At 36.6% G+C, this 17,290-nt stretch overlaps 1 protein-coding gene across 2 annotated transcripts in view; it reads left to right on the top strand.

The window, feature by feature from the left end:
* The window catches only part of LOC102010041 (coatomer subunit gamma-2), a gene marked incomplete at its 3' end in the record, with an annotated part of 104,765 nt that overhangs the window by 74,221 nt on the left and 13,254 nt on the right, over positions 1–17,290 (top strand). For both annotated transcript variants that reach the window (XM_005377554.2, XM_013510640.1), the window contains 3 exon segments: positions 14,273–14,406; positions 15,111–15,178; positions 16,387–16,575. In XM_005377554.2, coding sequence (XP_005377611.2) covers positions 14,273–14,406; positions 15,111–15,178; positions 16,387–16,575 — 391 coding nt within the window.

The following is a 17,290-nucleotide window of genomic DNA, read 5'->3' on the forward strand; positions in this document are numbered from 1 at the left end:
GCTGCCTGGGCGCAAGGCCCGGGGGGCTGGGGGAGCCTGCTCGGCCGGCTCCGAGGGCCTGCTCGCCCCACCCGTCCCCTGGGCCTCCCTGCGCCTAGAAACTCAGTCTGCAGTGTCAGCGGGGTCTTTGTTCTCGCGTCCTGGCCTCCGGGATTGGGTGGGGCCTACCTGGCTCCGCGCGCGCTTTTCGGCTGGGAATCGCGGTGGTATGAGTCTGTATTGTCTATTGTTAAAAAAAAAAAGATTACTCCAAAACTTACCAGATTAAAAGAACAAACATTTGTTTTTCACACAATTTCTGTTGGTCAAAGACCTGGGAATGTTTAACTAGATTTCTTTTTTAAACTGCATTTAATGAGCTTAAGAAGATAGCTTCCTGAATAGAAAAGCAAACAGAAAATAAGGTAGTATCTACCCCCTGGTTCTTCTTTTCCAACCATTGATCCTTTTTATTTTTATTTATTTATGTGTTCACTCTTAGAAGCTTTACTGAGATGTAATTGACACACAACAAATTGCATATATTTACAATGTATAGTTTATATACACTGGTGAAACCATCAATATCCAGACAGTGAGTATCTCCATCACCCTTCAGAATTTAGGGGGAACTTTTAAAATTAGTTATGTTGGTACATTTTAGATGTACATATTGATCATATTCATCCCTGGGAACTTGTACCTGTACATGATATAACTTAATTGTTCCCCTACCCTGTCTTCAACCATTCTTCCTTTCACTGTTTACAAAAGCTTTGTTTCCATTTTTTCTTGTTTTTTTCTTTTCCCTTCCTTCCTTTCCCCTTCCTCCCTCCCTAGTTCCTCTTCACATTTGAGCATTGTCTTCCTGTTTGATAATATCTATTGTACATCTTGATCCTATTTACATTTTCACTTTATTACACCAAAGAAACAATGGGATATTACATGTGTGTCCAATTTATTTCACTTTAAGAGTATGATCTAAAGATGTGTCCATTGACCTATAAACATCTCATTTATCCTTCTTTGTAACTGAGTAGTAATCCATTGTATTAAAAAAATCTTCTATTTATCCATTCATGGGTTGATAGATATTTGAGCTGTTTCCAAGATTTAGCTGTTACAAACTCTCTTGCTGTAAATGTGGGTATGCATGTGTCACTGTAGTATGATGTTCTTTATTCCTTTGAGAAGGTATCAAGAAGGGGATTAGTTGTGTAGAGTGGAGCCTCTAGTTTTAGTTTTTTGAGGAATCTCCACACTGATTTCCACAGTGGTTGCACCAGTCTGCATTCCCACCAATAGTGGAGGAGGGTTCCTTTTTCCCCACAGCCCTGTTAGCATTTGTTACTGGTTGATTTCTTGATAATAGTGGGAATGGCAACTAGGTGGTTCTTGTTTGGCTGTATGTATTTAACTAGGGAGAGAGGAAGTGCAAAGGAAGGAAGGGAAAAGAAAAAAACAAAGGAGGAAAAAATGGAAACAGAGCTTTTGTAAACAGTGAAGGGAAGAATGGTTGAAGATAGGGTAGGGGAACAATTAAGTTATGTCATGTACAGGTATAAATTCCTTAGGATGAATGTGATCAATATGTATATTTTTTAAAAATTTTTTTTATTTTAAACAGTAAAAGAAAGACAACTTAGTAATGGGGGGCTTACTAAATTACAGACAAAGTGGTAGGAAATTATCAATGGTTGTTGTTTTACATACTGTTATCTACAAGATAGTTTCTCAGGAAAACAGATCGACAAATAATAGTGAGTTACAGACAAAAGTGGTAGGTTATTATCAATGGTTGTTGTACAATGGTTGTTATTTTGCCTATTGGTATCTTCAAGATAGTTTCTCAGGAAAACAGACAAATAATAGTGAGTTACAGATAAAAATGGTAGGAAATTATCATTGGTTGTTGTACTCTACTTTGGTTTCTTCAAAGTGGTTTCTAGGGAAAACAAATAGAGCTATGCATGAGTGATCAATTAAATAGTCACTGACTATTCTCAGTGGTTGTTGTTGAAAACACATAGTAATATACATCCATTTACGAAATAGCATAGGAACAATAGAAACATTCTAGAGTTATGGACAGATTGGTAGGAAATTATCAGTGGCTGCTGTAATACTTGTTGGTATCTTCAAAGTGGTTTCTCAGGAAGAGATACTCAAGAAAGATCTAACAAGTACTTACAGCCTAAGGATTGTGAAAAATAGCGGATTACCTGCTCATCATTGACTCCTTTCACTGAGGTGTGACAACTGGAAGGAAGGCCAGGATTGAAAAGAAGGACCAAGAGACTAGCACCAGTGTCCAGCAATAGACTGTTTACTTTTTCCTCTATAGTCATGATTACACAGGGCTCCTCCTTGGAGATAATGGTTTGGCCAGAGAGAGAAGGCCCTGGGCCCCTTCATTCCTGTTGGACCAGCTGGTAGGAGGGGTCTGAGCTCTGGGACCTTCTCTTCAGAGGGCAGTCCAACCTCTAGTAGTCACCTTTACAGTCAGGGCCTGGCCCAGGTGGCTTCTTAGGGCAGTCCCTCTTGAGGTGTCCTGGCTTTTGACAGCAGTAGCAGACAAGTGTAGTCGACGAGTTCTTCTTGGGGCCCCGAAAATCAGACTTAGGATCTGTTTCTCTTAGTGCTGCAACAAAGACAGCTGTTTTTTCTCAGTCTCTTTGTTTTCTCTCCTTGGCCCCCTCCTCCTCACGGCTAAAAAATACTGAGGAGGCATTTCTTACTAACATGTCAAGTGAGCTATCTGGGGCAAAAGCCATTTTTTGTAGCTTTTTTCTACTATTTGGGGCTGACTGAGTAATAAACTTATCTTTAAGAATAGTTTGTCCCTCTTCTGAACTGGGATCCAGGGAAGTATGCTTTATTAATGCCTCTTGTCTAAGAAAGCAGGGGGGTGTTCTCTCCAGCCTCCCAGCGCATTGGGATCCTGCAATGACTTAGTGTCCTCTCCCCAACCATCAACACAGGTGGCAGGAACATGTGGATGAAGTCCTCAGCCCGCTAGTCAGTCTTAGCACCATCAAGTGCAAAGTGTCCCAGGCAGGTAACCTAGACACGTACCTTCTCCATGAAGGTGGTTCTTCAGAATCTGAATATTGGGCACCCCTGTAATCCATGAAGTCTCGGTGCAGACCGCGCTGGAGCCCCACTCGTTCCTCCACTGCAGCCTGTACAGTTAGGGGAAGAATGGCGTCCAGGAGGTCTCCCCTTATTGCGCAAGGTCCTCCTGGTTTCCAGCTCCCGAATGGCTCCCGTGTCCCCAGTCAGCTTGACCGCTGAGTCTTTGGGCATCGGTACTCTTGTGTTCTCCGAGTCCTTGTTCATCAGCTGCTCCTCTGCTGACTCCAGACCTTTCTGGCTCTCAAGGGCAGGGCCAAGAGCAACCCGCCCTGTGGCATGTTTTCCCAGAGGTTTCTCCATGTCAACATGGTTCATGCACATCTCCGGGCAGGCCTGTTGTGTCAGTGCTTCTCTGTGGCATGGTGTTTCTTGACTGTGCAGTGGCGGCCGGCCCGAGGGCCTGCGCACATCTCCACGCCACTTCCCAGGCGCCGGCTACCTGCCTTTCCAGGCGCCTGCGCAGCCGGGTGCGCTGGGCCCCGCAGGGCCCACGCTCCCCAGCGGTGCGGCCTCCCGGAATGGGCGCCTGTGCGGTCTGGTGCACCGGGCCCCAAAGGGCCGGCGCTCCCCAGCCGCGCGGCCTCCCGGAGCGGGTGCCTGAGGCCTGCCTGCCTCCCCGGGTGCCTCAATATGTATATTTAAAATGTACCAAGATAAGTAATTTTAAAAAGTTGCCTCCCAACCCTTGTCTGGGTTGTTCATGAGCTTGCAGTGAAGATACTGGCCAGGGTTGCAGTCATCTGAAGGCTCAGTGGCAGCCAGAAAAGTCTGCTTACCTCACTAGTGGCTTGAAACAAGATGTTCGCACCATGTGGACCTCTTTGTAGGGTTAAGAGCTCTCACAACATTGTGACTGTATTTCCCCAAAGCTAATGATAAAAGAGAGCACAGGGTTTTTTTGTGGTTTGGTTGGTATCAACTAGTCTTTGAACTACATGCTAATAGTTCTGCAATATTTTATTACATAGTTACGTGTACCCAAAATGTAGCAATAAAATCCAATGTAAAAGACATTTTATTACATTGAAAGGCCAGCTGTATTCAAGGGAAAAGAAGGGGCCTTTAAAGGCTCTGTCTCACATACAGCTTCATGGGAGTCAGGGCTTCAAAGTATGAGTGGGGGCACACAGACATTCAGTCCTTATCGGCTACCTCATGCACTTTTCTAGACTTGTGTCATAATTTAATACAAATTAATTTTTAAATGGTTGATAATTTCTCAGATATATAGAAAATGTATTAAGATACAAAAATGCTTAGTAAAGTGAAAGACAGACATAAGCAAGCACATTCTGATACTGAATTTTTTTAACATAATGGGTAAAGAGAAAATTATAAAAGTCATACAGAAATAAAGATATGAACCCATTGTTTTACCTCAGAGTTTGCTCAGCTGCACTGGATGCAAGAAGGTTGGCCTTGTACTTACTGTGTATTGTAGGTTGGCCTTGAATTCACAGTAATCCTCCTGCCTCAGCCTCCCAAATACTGGGATTACAGGTATGTGCCACCATAGCCTGCACACATGAGCTACTTGTGATCTACACGTTTGTAACGTGAGGTTTGTTTGTATCTGTGAAAGTTCGCAACTGAAATGTTTGTAAGTTGGGGGCTTACTGTGTAGCAGATTTATAGTACAACAGTTTTAGGTGGGTATTGTATATATCAGCAGTAGGGTACTTACAAGATTTCTTTTCTTTTTTTTTTGTGGGGGACAAAATCTCACTATGTAGTTCAGGCTAGCTTTGACCTAACTGTGTAACCCAAGCAACCCAAGTTTTATGGTTGACAGCAGTTGACTGCCTTACACATTTGGCTGAGTCCAGTTGCCTATCAGATTGGCAAAAATTTAAATATTTGTAATATCAAATGTTGGCTAGAATGTAGATATTCTTATACTGCACTGCTGAGAGTATAAATGGAAACAAATAACTTTGGAGGGTGTCTTGGTTACTTTTGTCTCATTGCTGAGACAAAATACCCAATGCCCAAAATTAAGGAAGGAAAGATTTATGTAGCTCAGTTTGTGGAGATTTCAGTCCATACTCGGCTGGCTCCAGGGCAGAGTGGCACATGGCACAGGGCAACAGTTCATGGCAGGGGAAGACAGCAAAAGCAGCAAGAGTGAAAGGGAGGAGCAGTGGCAAGCAGCCTCTTTCCCTCCCTTACATTGTATGCAGACTGTCCGCCCCCCGGGGGCGGGGGCGGTGTAGCTCTCACACCCATAAACCCAGCATTAGACCATGAATCAGTCATAAACTCTAGAAGCCTGCGCCCATGACTGCATGAGGCTTTGGGGGAACACCAATAACGGAGGATATTTTGGCAGTGTTTATTAAAAAGTAAAACACATTATACCGAGTACTAGCCACACAGGAAGATTTATACGTGTGTGCAAGGAAACAAGTATAAAGCTCTCAATTCCAGAATTATATATAGTGTCAAAATATTGAGAGATATCTTTAGCATTTATCCAATGAAAAATTAGACAAAAAGTTTAGTTATAGGATATTATAAAATATTGAATCAAAACTTAATTGTACATTTTCATGTGGTTCTCTTTTTAAAAATACTGTGTCATGAAAAATTACTTCATGGAAAAAAACAGGATAAAGTAAATGTGAAGCCTAGCACCATTTCTATAAAAGAAAAGAAGACTACTGACTGCAGTTTCTCCCTGTGTATGTGGATGTATAAAAGTCTTGTTTTCTTCCCCTGAGGCACAAGCAGTTGAACCCAGGCCCTTGAACGTCCTAGGCCTGCACTTGTAGTGTTGAGCTGCGTCCTAGTCCTAAAGATTTTATTAAAGATCTAAAAAGATAAATAATGAAGTATCATTACAGTGGTTATCTTTAGAGAACAGGTAATGAAATGCTTTTCTAAAGCAGTTTTTTACTAGTGTGTTTGTAATACATAATAGATCCAGTCATTGTGAGGAATTGGTACATACACATCTCATATCTTAATCCTTCTCAGTTCCCCTTTCCCTTCCCTTTCTTCTGTCTTGGTTTTTATAGCAATAATATATAATTGGATTTTGGAAAACGTTTTAGGACTACTGAGAATAGAGCCTTCTGTTTCTTAAATGATTGTTTTTAGTACAGTAGAATTTAAGACGGTAATATTTAAATGTAGGAATTACTGTTATTATTTACTGTTAACTATTGTTAATATTTAAATGTAGGAATTACTGTTATTATTTACTGTTAACTACTACTAAAATGAAAAAGTACTGTACCATTGTTATGTGAGTGTGTGATTATTAGCCTAGTTAGTTGACTGTAACCATTCAGAGTTGGTTGATTGGAATGAAAAGAAGTTACCTGTGGTGCCACTTATGTGTATAGGAAGGGAAAGATCCACATAGAGCACAGTGTAAATACTTAAAATGACATATTAATCAACTCCATATTGCCAATATTTTGTCAATTTAAAGTAGTTTGTGGTTTTTTTAACTGTTGACAGCTCTTAGTAAATGAATATTTTTCCTAGACCTAGACTTCCTGTTCAGCATTGTTATATATAGCTTAAAGGATTTCAATATTTTAAATTTTAATCAAGTAATATTAGATATTAACAGTTTTCTTTAGGTATAGTTTACAGATTATAAAATTTAGTCACTGTAAGTATACAGTTGTGTGGCTTTCAGAAAATTCATAAAGCTGTACCGTACTACCAAAATCTATGGGGTTTTTTATTTATTTTTTTACTGCAAACACATACTAATTTTATTTTATTTTGTTTTTAAAGAGAGTAGTAAATGAGAAGCAAACAAAGAAATGGAACAGTAGTAGCATAGCAGTATCCAAACATAAACAAATCAAAGCAAGAACATTCAAAATGATACAGAGTCTCAAGAGAAAATAATACGAATTAACAGTAGTTGTTACATTACATATCGCTATCCTCAACTGCATTGCTCACATTACCAGATGCGGGAATGAAAGATTGCTCAAAACATTATAGGGAATAAGAAAATAATTCTTCGATAAAACAGTAGAGATAATACAGAATTTCACTAGACAAGATGGTAGGAGTTCACCATTGTAATTCCATTGCATATTGTTACCTTCAAATCAGTTGCTCACCAGAACATAAAAAAATTGTAATCATTAACTCTTCATTTCAGTACACCATCAGACATCAGCAATACAGTTATCGCCAGCTATTTATATATATATATTTATATTTTGCATTTCTTCTTTCTTTTTTTTCTTCTTTCCCTCATCCCAGTTATTCCTTCCTTTGAGCAAGTTCTTTCCCTTTTCTATCATTTATTGTACATTTTGAGTTTTACCTAGTCTTTCAGGTTCCTACACCAAGGAGACGATATGATGTTTACCCGTCTTGGTCCGATTTATAAATTATTTTTAAAACATTTCCATCACCTCATGAAGTTTCTTATTCTCATTTGCTATTTGCCTATCTTAATATTTCATGTAAATAGAATCATACTTATTCATCTTTCATGTTAATTTTATGCTTCTTTCAATTAGTATAATGTTTTTGAGGTTCACTATGTTGTAGCATGCATAAGAGCTTTATTCCTTTCTGTGACTAAATAATATTCCATGGTATGGAAAGATGGGTATTTGGGCTATTTCCATTTCTGTATATTATGGAAAACACTACTCTGAACAGTCACACACAAATATTTGTGTGGACATACATTGTCTTCGGCAGATTTCTATAAATGGAATAAGCGGACAAACTATTTTTCATACACCATATACCACTTTACATTGTGTATAAGAATTCCGGTTCCAGACAATGTGTTATATCATCTGGTGGTTTTTTTTTGTTTGTTTGTTTTGTTTTTTTTTTGCTTTGAGTAGTGGCCATTCTAGTGTGTATATAGTGGTCTCATTCTGATTCTAATTTCCATTTCTTTAATGACTAATTATATTATCTCTTTTCAAGTGCTTGTTAGCTAGTCCTTTTTTTTTAATTGGCAGTCATTGAGCTCATTTTTTAATTGGATTGTTTGACTGGAAAGTCTTCCTTACATGTTCTGATTATAAGTCTTTTAAGCAAATAGATGATTATCTGGGTAACTCTGATAAGAAAGCCTGATCAAAAATAAGCTTAAGAAAACTACAGACAGTATCTCTCTAAACCAGTGATGGTGAACCTTTTAGAGCCTTCAGTGGTAACAAACAGCTTGCTGCAGCACGTGTGCCGTAGGTTCGCCACCACTACTTTAGACATTGACACAAAAATTTTAAATAAAATATGACACATATTTTCTTATTGTTGCTTGTCCTTCATTTCCTTGTAGTATTCTGTGGAAGTGTAAAAGTTTTAAATTTTGATGATGTTTATTTTATAAACATTTTCTTTGAGGGATTGTGCTTTTGGTGTCATATCTAAGAATTGTCTGATTCAAAGTTGGAAAGACTTCATCAACATTTTCTTGTAGAAGCTTAATAGTTTTAGCTTTTACATTTAGGACTGTAGTCTATGGTGGATTAATTTGTGTGTGATGATGTGGAGATCTAAGTTAATTTAAAATAAATATAAATATTCAGTTTTCCCAGCACCACTTGGTGAAAACTATCCTATTTTGAATTGTCTTAGCATCTATTTTGAAAGTCAGCTGATCATGAAAGTCAGCTGACCATGGACACCCAATTCTGTTCATTTGATACAAATATCTGTTCTCAAACACAACTTAGCTTGATTATAGCTTTATATAGTAAGTTTGAAATTGGAAAATACAAGTTTTTCAAAATTGTTTTGACTACTGTAGGTCCTTTGCATATCCATGCAACCTTTAGGATCAATTCTGAATTTCTACAACAAAAACCCTGCTGGCATTTTGCTAAGAACTGCACTGAATAGGATAGATCTATTTAAAATAAATTAATGTGGGAAAATAACCATCTTGATAAAATAGAGTCTTTCAGTCCATGAACAGAAACTATTTCTTCACGTAGTTCTCAGAAGCATTGTGTAGTTTTCAGTATACAAGACTTATGTTTGTTTTATTAACTTTATTTGTATTTTTTCTTATGCTGTTAATGAAACTGTCATTAATTTCATTTTGTGTTTTTTGTTGTCAATATAGAAATTCAATTGATTTTTGCATGTTGATCTTGTAACATAATATTGTGCTCCTTTAGTTCTGTGAGTGTGAATATGTGTGTGTGTGTGTGTGTGTGTGTGTTTTCATTAGGATTTCCTTTATACAGGATCATACCATCTGTGAATGGAGAAAGTTTTACTTTTTTTCTTTTCAAACTGGATGTCTTTAATTGTTTTGTGTCTGATTTCACTGGCTCAAGTCTTTGGTACAGTACTGAGTGGAAGTGATGAAAGCCAATGTCCTTGCCTTATCCTTCATCTTAGAAGGAAAGCATCAAGCATGGTGCTAGTTGTAGGTTTTCTGAACATAGTCTTTATCTGGTTGAGGATATATCCTCCTTCTCAAGGTTTTGGGAAACTATTTGTTTGAACAATGAATGGGCGGTAGGTTTTGTCATTTGCTCTTTCTGCCAATATTAAGATGATTGTGCAGTTTTCATCCTTTATATTATTAATTTGGTATATAACATGAATTTATTTGTTTTTAAACCTCCTTTATATTCCTGATTGATACCACTTAATTGTGATATATAATTCTTTTTATATATTACAAGATTAAGTTTGCTGGTATTTTATTAGATGCTTGTGTTTACATTAGAAGGAATAGTGTTCTGTAGTTGTCTTTTCTTGTGAGTGTCAGACTGGCATCAATTAATTGATTTGTGTTTCCTTTTTATTTTTTTTCCTGAGTTTGTGAAAGCTTAATATTATTTATTTAAATATTTGGTAGCATTAACCATGAAGCTGTTTATGTCTTTGCTTTTCTTCGAGGGATGATTTTAAATGACTAAGTAGAAGTTACTTAGGCTATTTCTTAAGTCTATTTAGTAGTTCGATATTCATACAGATTTATTTCATCTAAGTTAGCTGATTTGTTAGCATATAGTTAGTTGGTCATATTTTCTTACAATCTTTTTACTTTCTGTGATCAGTAGAGATAGCTCTTCTTTAATTCCTGACTTGGATAATTTCTATTTTTTTTCTCTCTTGGTGAGTCTAGCTGAAGTTTTGTCAGTTTTGTTGATCCTTTCAAAGAATCAAATGCCTTTTTGAGCTGGGCATAGTGGCACACACTTGTAATCAAAGCACTTTGAAAAGGGCAATTGCTGAGGAGGGCAATTGCAAGTTTGAGCTGAGTCTGAGCAAATTTGCAGCCTAGCAAGAGACTCTCAAAGTAAAAATTTAAAAACAGATTTGAAAATGTAACTCAGTGTGAAGAGTTTAATCCCCAATAACAAAAACAAAAAACAACTTTGTATTTCATTGATTTAGGTTTTTCTGTTAATCTGTTGGCCTGTGCTCCAATGTTTATTTTCTTTATCTACTTTCAGTGGGCTGTTTCTTCTTCTTTTTCTTTTGCTCTCTCCTCCTCCTCATCTTTTCCTCTTCCTTTTCTTCCTCTCCTTCCTTTTTTTCTCTTCCTCTTTTTTCCTCTTTCTCATCTTCCTCCTGTTCCTCCTCCTCCTCTTTTTTTTTTGAAGTGCGCGGGATACAACCGAGGGACTCATGCATGCTAGACAAGTGCTCTACCACTGAGCTACGTCATCAGGCTTTCCAGTTTTGAGACAAGGCCTTGCTAAATTCCCCAGGCTAGGCTTGAACTTGCAATCCTCCTGTCTTGGCCTTCCAAGTACCTGGGAATATAGGCATGCATCACCATGCTTGGTATTTTTTTAATTCTTAATATGGAAACTTGGGTTATTGAGAACTTTTTTATTTTCTGCTACAGGTTTTTAATATTATACATTTTCCTCCTACCATTGCTTTAAAGACCATAAATTTTGATGGGTTGTTCTCATTTTTATTCATGAATCAAATATTTTTTCATTTCTCATTTAATTTGTTCCTGATCCACGGTTTATTTAGAGGTTGTTAATTTCCAAATATTTGAGAATTTCCCTGACTCCTTTTTTGTTGTCAACTTAAAACTTAATTCAGATATAGTTTGAGAACATGCTTGTATGACTTCAGTCCTTTTAATTATATTGAGACTTTTTATGACCTGGCCATCTATCCTTGGAAATGGTCCCTAAGTACTTGAAAAAGATACATATTTTGCAGTTTTGGGGTTGACTGTCTTATATAATCAGTTAGATTGGGTTGGTTGTATTCTTCAAGCTTCTCTATCCTTAATAATTTTCTGCCTAGTTGTTTTATAAATTATTGAGTAGTGATAGACAATTCCAATATTTTAATTTTGTCTTAATTTTAATTTTTGTTAGTACATTTTTGTAGCACATGATAATTATACTCATCTTGAGGAGTTCGTTCATGTGCATAACACATCTTAATTCTTGTATATCCCCTTCCCCTCATTCTGCTCCCCCCTCCACCTTTTTATTAAATAATCCACTTCTTTTTTGTCCATTTTTTCATATATTTTGAGGTTCTGTGGTTATATGTGTGTGTCTATCATTAATATAGCTTCCTGATGTATTGCTTTTTTTGTCATTATGAAATATCTCTGTCATATAATTTTATTTTCTATTATCTGATATTTATATAGCCATTCTTGATCTTTTATGCTTAATGTCTTTATGGCATATCTTTTTCCATCTTTTTACTTTCATCCTACTTGTGACTTTGAATCTCAAGTGTAAACAGTTGGAGCTTACTTGTTCTTAATTACCTGACAGTCTCTGTCTTTTGGTTGACATGTTTAAAACATTTTTAATATAATTGTGATTTTATTGGATTTATCCTTCCATTTTACTGTTTATTCTCTGTAAATCTTACTTTTTTTTGTTGTTCCTCTCCTCTTCTTGGATTGCTTCCTTTTGTATTAGCTAGATATTTTTAATGTGTCATTTTAATTTATCTATATTTTAACTTTTCTTTGTAGTTGTTGCTATAGGGATTTTACTTTTTTTAGTTGTTGCTCTAGGGACTTTAATTTACCAGTTTATTTCAGATTTATACTAACTTAATTCCACTGAAATACTGAACTTTGTTCCAGTATAGTGCATTTTCTTTTCCCTTCTGTTTGCTGTTGCTGTCATGTGTTATTGTATATGGCTTTGAATCTACTAATCGTGTTGTCATTATTGCATTCTAAATTTTAATTACTTTAAAGTAGTTAAGGAAAAAAAATGAGAAAAAAAAGTATCTCTAGGATCTTTTTTACCAGCTCGCATATATATAATTCCTGGTGTTCTCTGGTTATTTATGTCACTGAAGTCAATCTTTCAGTGTAAAATGTTCTTTTATGTAAAGTATTTTATGTAAAGCAAATGTCTTAATCACTCTGCTTATCTGGGGATGTGTTTGTCAGCCTTTGTTTTGGAAGGCAGTTTTGCCAAATACAGAATTCTTGTCTCACAAGGCCTGTAGGTGCCTACTTGTAACCTCATCCACTCTGGAGACTGAGGCAGGAGTTTTGCAAATTGAATCCCAGACTGAGAAATGTAGTCAGACCCTACTTCCACCAAAAAAAAAGAGAGAGATTGAGAGACGAAAAGCAGACAGACAGACAGATAGACCTGGAGATATATCTCACCATTGGAGTGCTTGTCTAGCCAGTGCAAGACCCTGGTTCAATTCATTACTGAAAATAAAAGCTTTTTATTTCAGTATTCTGGATATGGCATTTTACTGTGTATCTTCCATCTTTTCAGGTGTGAAGTCAGTCATTGATTGTATTGATTTTCCACTCTACAGTGTGATGTGTTGTTTTTTCTTACTGCTGGCCAGACTTTTCTTTTTATGTGTTCACCAGTTTGATGATGGTATATCTGTGGTGTGGGTCTGTGTGTATCATACTTGATTGTTGCTTTTGAGTATGTAGATTAATGGTTTTTATCAAGTTTGGGAGGTTTTCAGCCAGAGTTTTGCCAGGTATTCCTTTTGCCCTTTGTCTCTATCCTTTCCTTGTAGGATTCCTATAATATGAAATTGATACCCTTTTGTTTTTAATGTTGCACAGGTCTTTAAATCTCTGTTCACTTTTCTTCCCTGTTTTTATTTGCTGTGGCTGGTTTATCAGTTAACCTCTCTTCAGGTTTACTGGTTCTTTCATCCGGCAGTGCAAATCTGCTGTTGAATCTCCTTCTTGTCATTGTACTTTCCAAATCTGAAATTTTTATTTCATTTCTTTAAAATTCCAATTTCTTTAAAATTTCCTATCTCATTATCAATAGTCTTCTATGAGACATTGATATACCTGGGTTTTTTTTCCCCCAGTACTAGGGATTGGATCCAGAGCCTTCACACTGGGCTATGCCCCTATCCCTGCCACCTTTGTTCTTTATTTTTTATTTTTGAGCCGGGGTCTTGCTAAGTTGCCAAGCTGCGCAGGCTGGGCTTGAACTTGTAATCCTTTCCTTTAAATACTTAGACATGATGTCCTTTAGTTCTTTGAACATATCTGTATTAGCTGACTTAAGGTTTTTGCGTAGTAAACGCAACATCTGGGCTTTCTCAGGTGTAATTTCTTTTTTTTTCTTTTGTTCCCGGGAACCAAACTCAGGACCTTGCACTTGCCAGGCAGGCACTGTGCCACTGAGCTATATCCCCGACCCTTTTTTTTCCTTTTTAGATATAAATTCAGTTGACTGTTCTAGCCTGTGTGTGAGCCATACTTTATTATTGTAATACCTTATATGTATGATAATTTTTTGTCAAAAACATGACTGTGTTATTTTTATCCTTCGTATTATTGATAAGGTGTACAAACTGAACTACTGTTCTGATATTAAGCCAGCTTTAGTAGGCTGCTGGCTTTCACAGCTTCGGTGGTTCTGAGGCTCTTGGTTTTTAAGGTTGACTGGAGAAAGGGAGAAGAGATCGGAATTAGGGCAAGCCAGAAAGCTCACTGTTTTTACCAAGAAGTTTTTTTCTGGAATAAATGCTTATGGAGCAGTTTTTTTCTGGAATAAATGCTTGTTGCAAGTTTTGGTTGATTTCTAGCATTGAGAAAAATTTGGTTTTGACAGTCTTTTGTCATGGCTTTTTGGAGAAAGTGAATTTTCAATGACCCTTTACCTACTCTCCCCTATGTGCTCTTCGGTCTCTCTGTGCTGTTTTGCGTATTTTCTGCTTGACATCTGAATAATCAATGTGCATTTATTGACAGCCATGAAAGCCCTTTCTTTGATTTCATTGAAAGCTGCTTGCGAAATAAACATGAAATGGTTATTTATGAAGCTGCGTCTGCGATAATCCATCTTCCTAACTGTACTGCAAGAGAGTTGGCACCTGCGGTATCGGGTGAGTTGAATACTTGATAACTGGCTTTCGTTTGTGTTCTTAAGTTTGATAGGGCTACACAATTAAGAAGGATTTTGAAACTTAGTTCTGTATGTGTGGACTTTGCATTCTGGTAGCATACATGTAGGAAATTTCAGTTGTTCTTTATTACTACTTTTTTGAAGTTTCTGTTTCCCCATACAAAACTTTTGAAAGAATGTTACTTAAAAGACAAATAACTTTAATGTCTTTAGTTTTCCTTAATGTTTAGAAAGCCCATTATTATAATTATCAATAGCTCTGTCATTTATATTCAAATATTAATACTAATTAATACAAATATTAATTCAAATATTAATACTGATCCTTAGGAAAAGAGCAAACTTTATTTTCTATTTTTGCTGACATTTTTCATGTAAATTTTTGATGCTGCAATCTTTATATATATTTTTATATATATAACAATTTTTTATATATATAAATCTTTATATATATTTATATATATTTTGATGCTGCAATTCTTTATATATATTTTGAATATGATTCATTATGGTTTTGTTTTTGTGGTACCGGGGATTGAACTCATGACCTTGTGCTTGCCAGGCAGGCTCTTATGCCACTGAGCTGTTTCCCCAGTCCCATTATGTATTTTATTTTCAGCTAGATGGTATAAGGTGGTATATGATAAAATGAATAACATTTATAGTGTTTTTTTGTTTTTTCAGTTCTTCAACTTTTCTGTAGCTCTCCTAAGCCAGCCTTGCGATATGCAGCTGTGAGGACCTTGAACAAGGTGAGATCTCTTTGCTAACTGTGGATTTTGATACCAGTGTTTGATGAAACATTAAATGTGGAGCATTTGGCTTTTTCATTAAGGTTGGTATGTATGATTTCTGAGCTTCAGCTCTGTAGTACCTCATTTGTATATATGAGCTTAGTTATTTCCATTTTTGCTAATATTTCACACAAAGTTATAACTTCATTTCTGACTTGTAAGCACTTCATATTCAAGAGCTGCCCTGTTCACTATGGTAGGCATTCACCACAAATAGTATTTAAATTAAAATTAAGTAAAACATTTAGTTCCTTAGCCATTCTAATCATATTTCCTGTGCTTATAGCCATATGAATTAATGAGTATCATATTAGATAGTATAGATATTGAACATTTCTATTAATCCCTCATCTGTAGTCTTAGGACCAGCCAGATGTGTCTCAGAATTCAGGGTTTTGTGAAATTTGGAAAGGCAGTATGCCCTCTCTTCTGGTACTAATCACTTCCAGGGGCCTGGAGCAGCACCCCAGCACAAAGACACACTGATATTTCTGCACAAAACCCATGACTCTCCTTGCTAAGTGGATAAATGAAGGCTGAGTTTTTCATTAGCATGGGCCATGTTTCACTGTGAAATGTACTGTTATGACAATGCTTTTCAGGGTATTACCATGCTTTCAGGGTTATAGGTTAGGGATTCTTTACCAGTATAGGATAGATTGAGGCAGAATACCATCAGCACTAGCAAGAGAGCTTAAGAATTGCGGCACCATCTGTGGCCAGGGCCATCCAGTTTTGTGTTATTACAGAAGTAGGGCTAGAGTGCACCTCAGGACTGGAGCACTTGCCTAGCATGCATGCCTCGCACACGTACACACACACCAAAGCCTATTAACTACAGAAGTGTTTTCTAACTGCTACTAGCAGTGTTTATTGAGCAGTGTTTACCATGGTAGGTCCTGTCTCAAAAATCCTAATACCTGGTAGAGTAGATATACATGTGCTATAAGGAAATACAGGTCTATAATAAAAGACAGACTGTGATATTGTCATGAAGGTTATACTGTGGTAATTAATAATTTATCAACTGATATACATGATTAATTAGAAACAGTTATATTTAACCTATCTTGTACCCTTTGGATTGCCACTTAATGAAAATCTAAGTTTTGGTCTTTAGCAGCAGTAGTGTGCTCACTTTTTTTGTTTTCTTGCCCTTCCACAAGGTGGCAATGAAGCACCCTTCTGCCGTTACTGCCTGCAATCTGGACTTAGAAAACTTAATCACAGACACAAACAGAAGTATCGCTACCCTGGCCATTACTACACTGCTCAAAACAGGAAGCGAGAGCAGTGTAGACAGGCTCATGAAGCAGATATCTTCTTTTGTGTCTGAAATTTCAGATGAGTTCAAGGTAAGACTTTAAACTTGATCATGTTTTCTTCCTAAGACTTGCCTATTTCTTTTCTTGGTGGTATCCTTTGAGGAGAAAAAAATTTTAAACTTTTAGAAAGTCTAATTTATCCATTGTTTTTCTTTTATAGTTAATGCGATGTTCTACCTAAATCACTTTTATCTGCCTCCAACTCATTCAGATCTTCTCTCATGTTTTACTCTAAATGCCTTGTGGTTTAGCTTTTACATTTTGGTCTGTGATCTATCTTGAATTAATGTTTGTATAATAAGTTTAGTGTTTTTCTATATTAATAACCAATTTTTCCAATAGAATTTGTTGAAAAGACTTCCTTTCTCTTTCACGGTGCTTTCTTTGTCTGAAAAAGTACACAACTAAGTAAATGTTTATTCATAGTATGTACAAGTCTCTTTTTAAACTTTTCCATTAATATGGGATCCTGTGACTTTGCCGAATTGTCTTACTGGTTGTAATCATTGTTACATATGTTCCTTAATATTATCTATGTAAGTAATCACTTCCTCTGTCACTAGACAATTTCGCTGCTTTATTTCCAATCCAAATGCCTTTTCTTTCTCTTTTCTTGCCTTATTAAATTAGCTAGTACTTCTGTGGCAGTGTTGAATAGGAGTAGTGAGTATGGTAGAGATAATCAAAAGAATTAAACATTTCAGTTCAAAAAATGAAAATAGAAAGTTTTTATTGTTTTATTCTT

The sequence above is a fragment of the Chinchilla lanigera genome, unplaced genomic scaffold (assembly GCF_000276665.1).
Source record: "Chinchilla lanigera isolate Chin_1 unplaced genomic scaffold, ChiLan1.0 scaffold00009, whole genome shotgun sequence".
In the NCBI taxonomy this organism is placed as follows: Eukaryota; Metazoa; Chordata; class Mammalia; order Rodentia; family Chinchillidae; genus Chinchilla; species Chinchilla lanigera.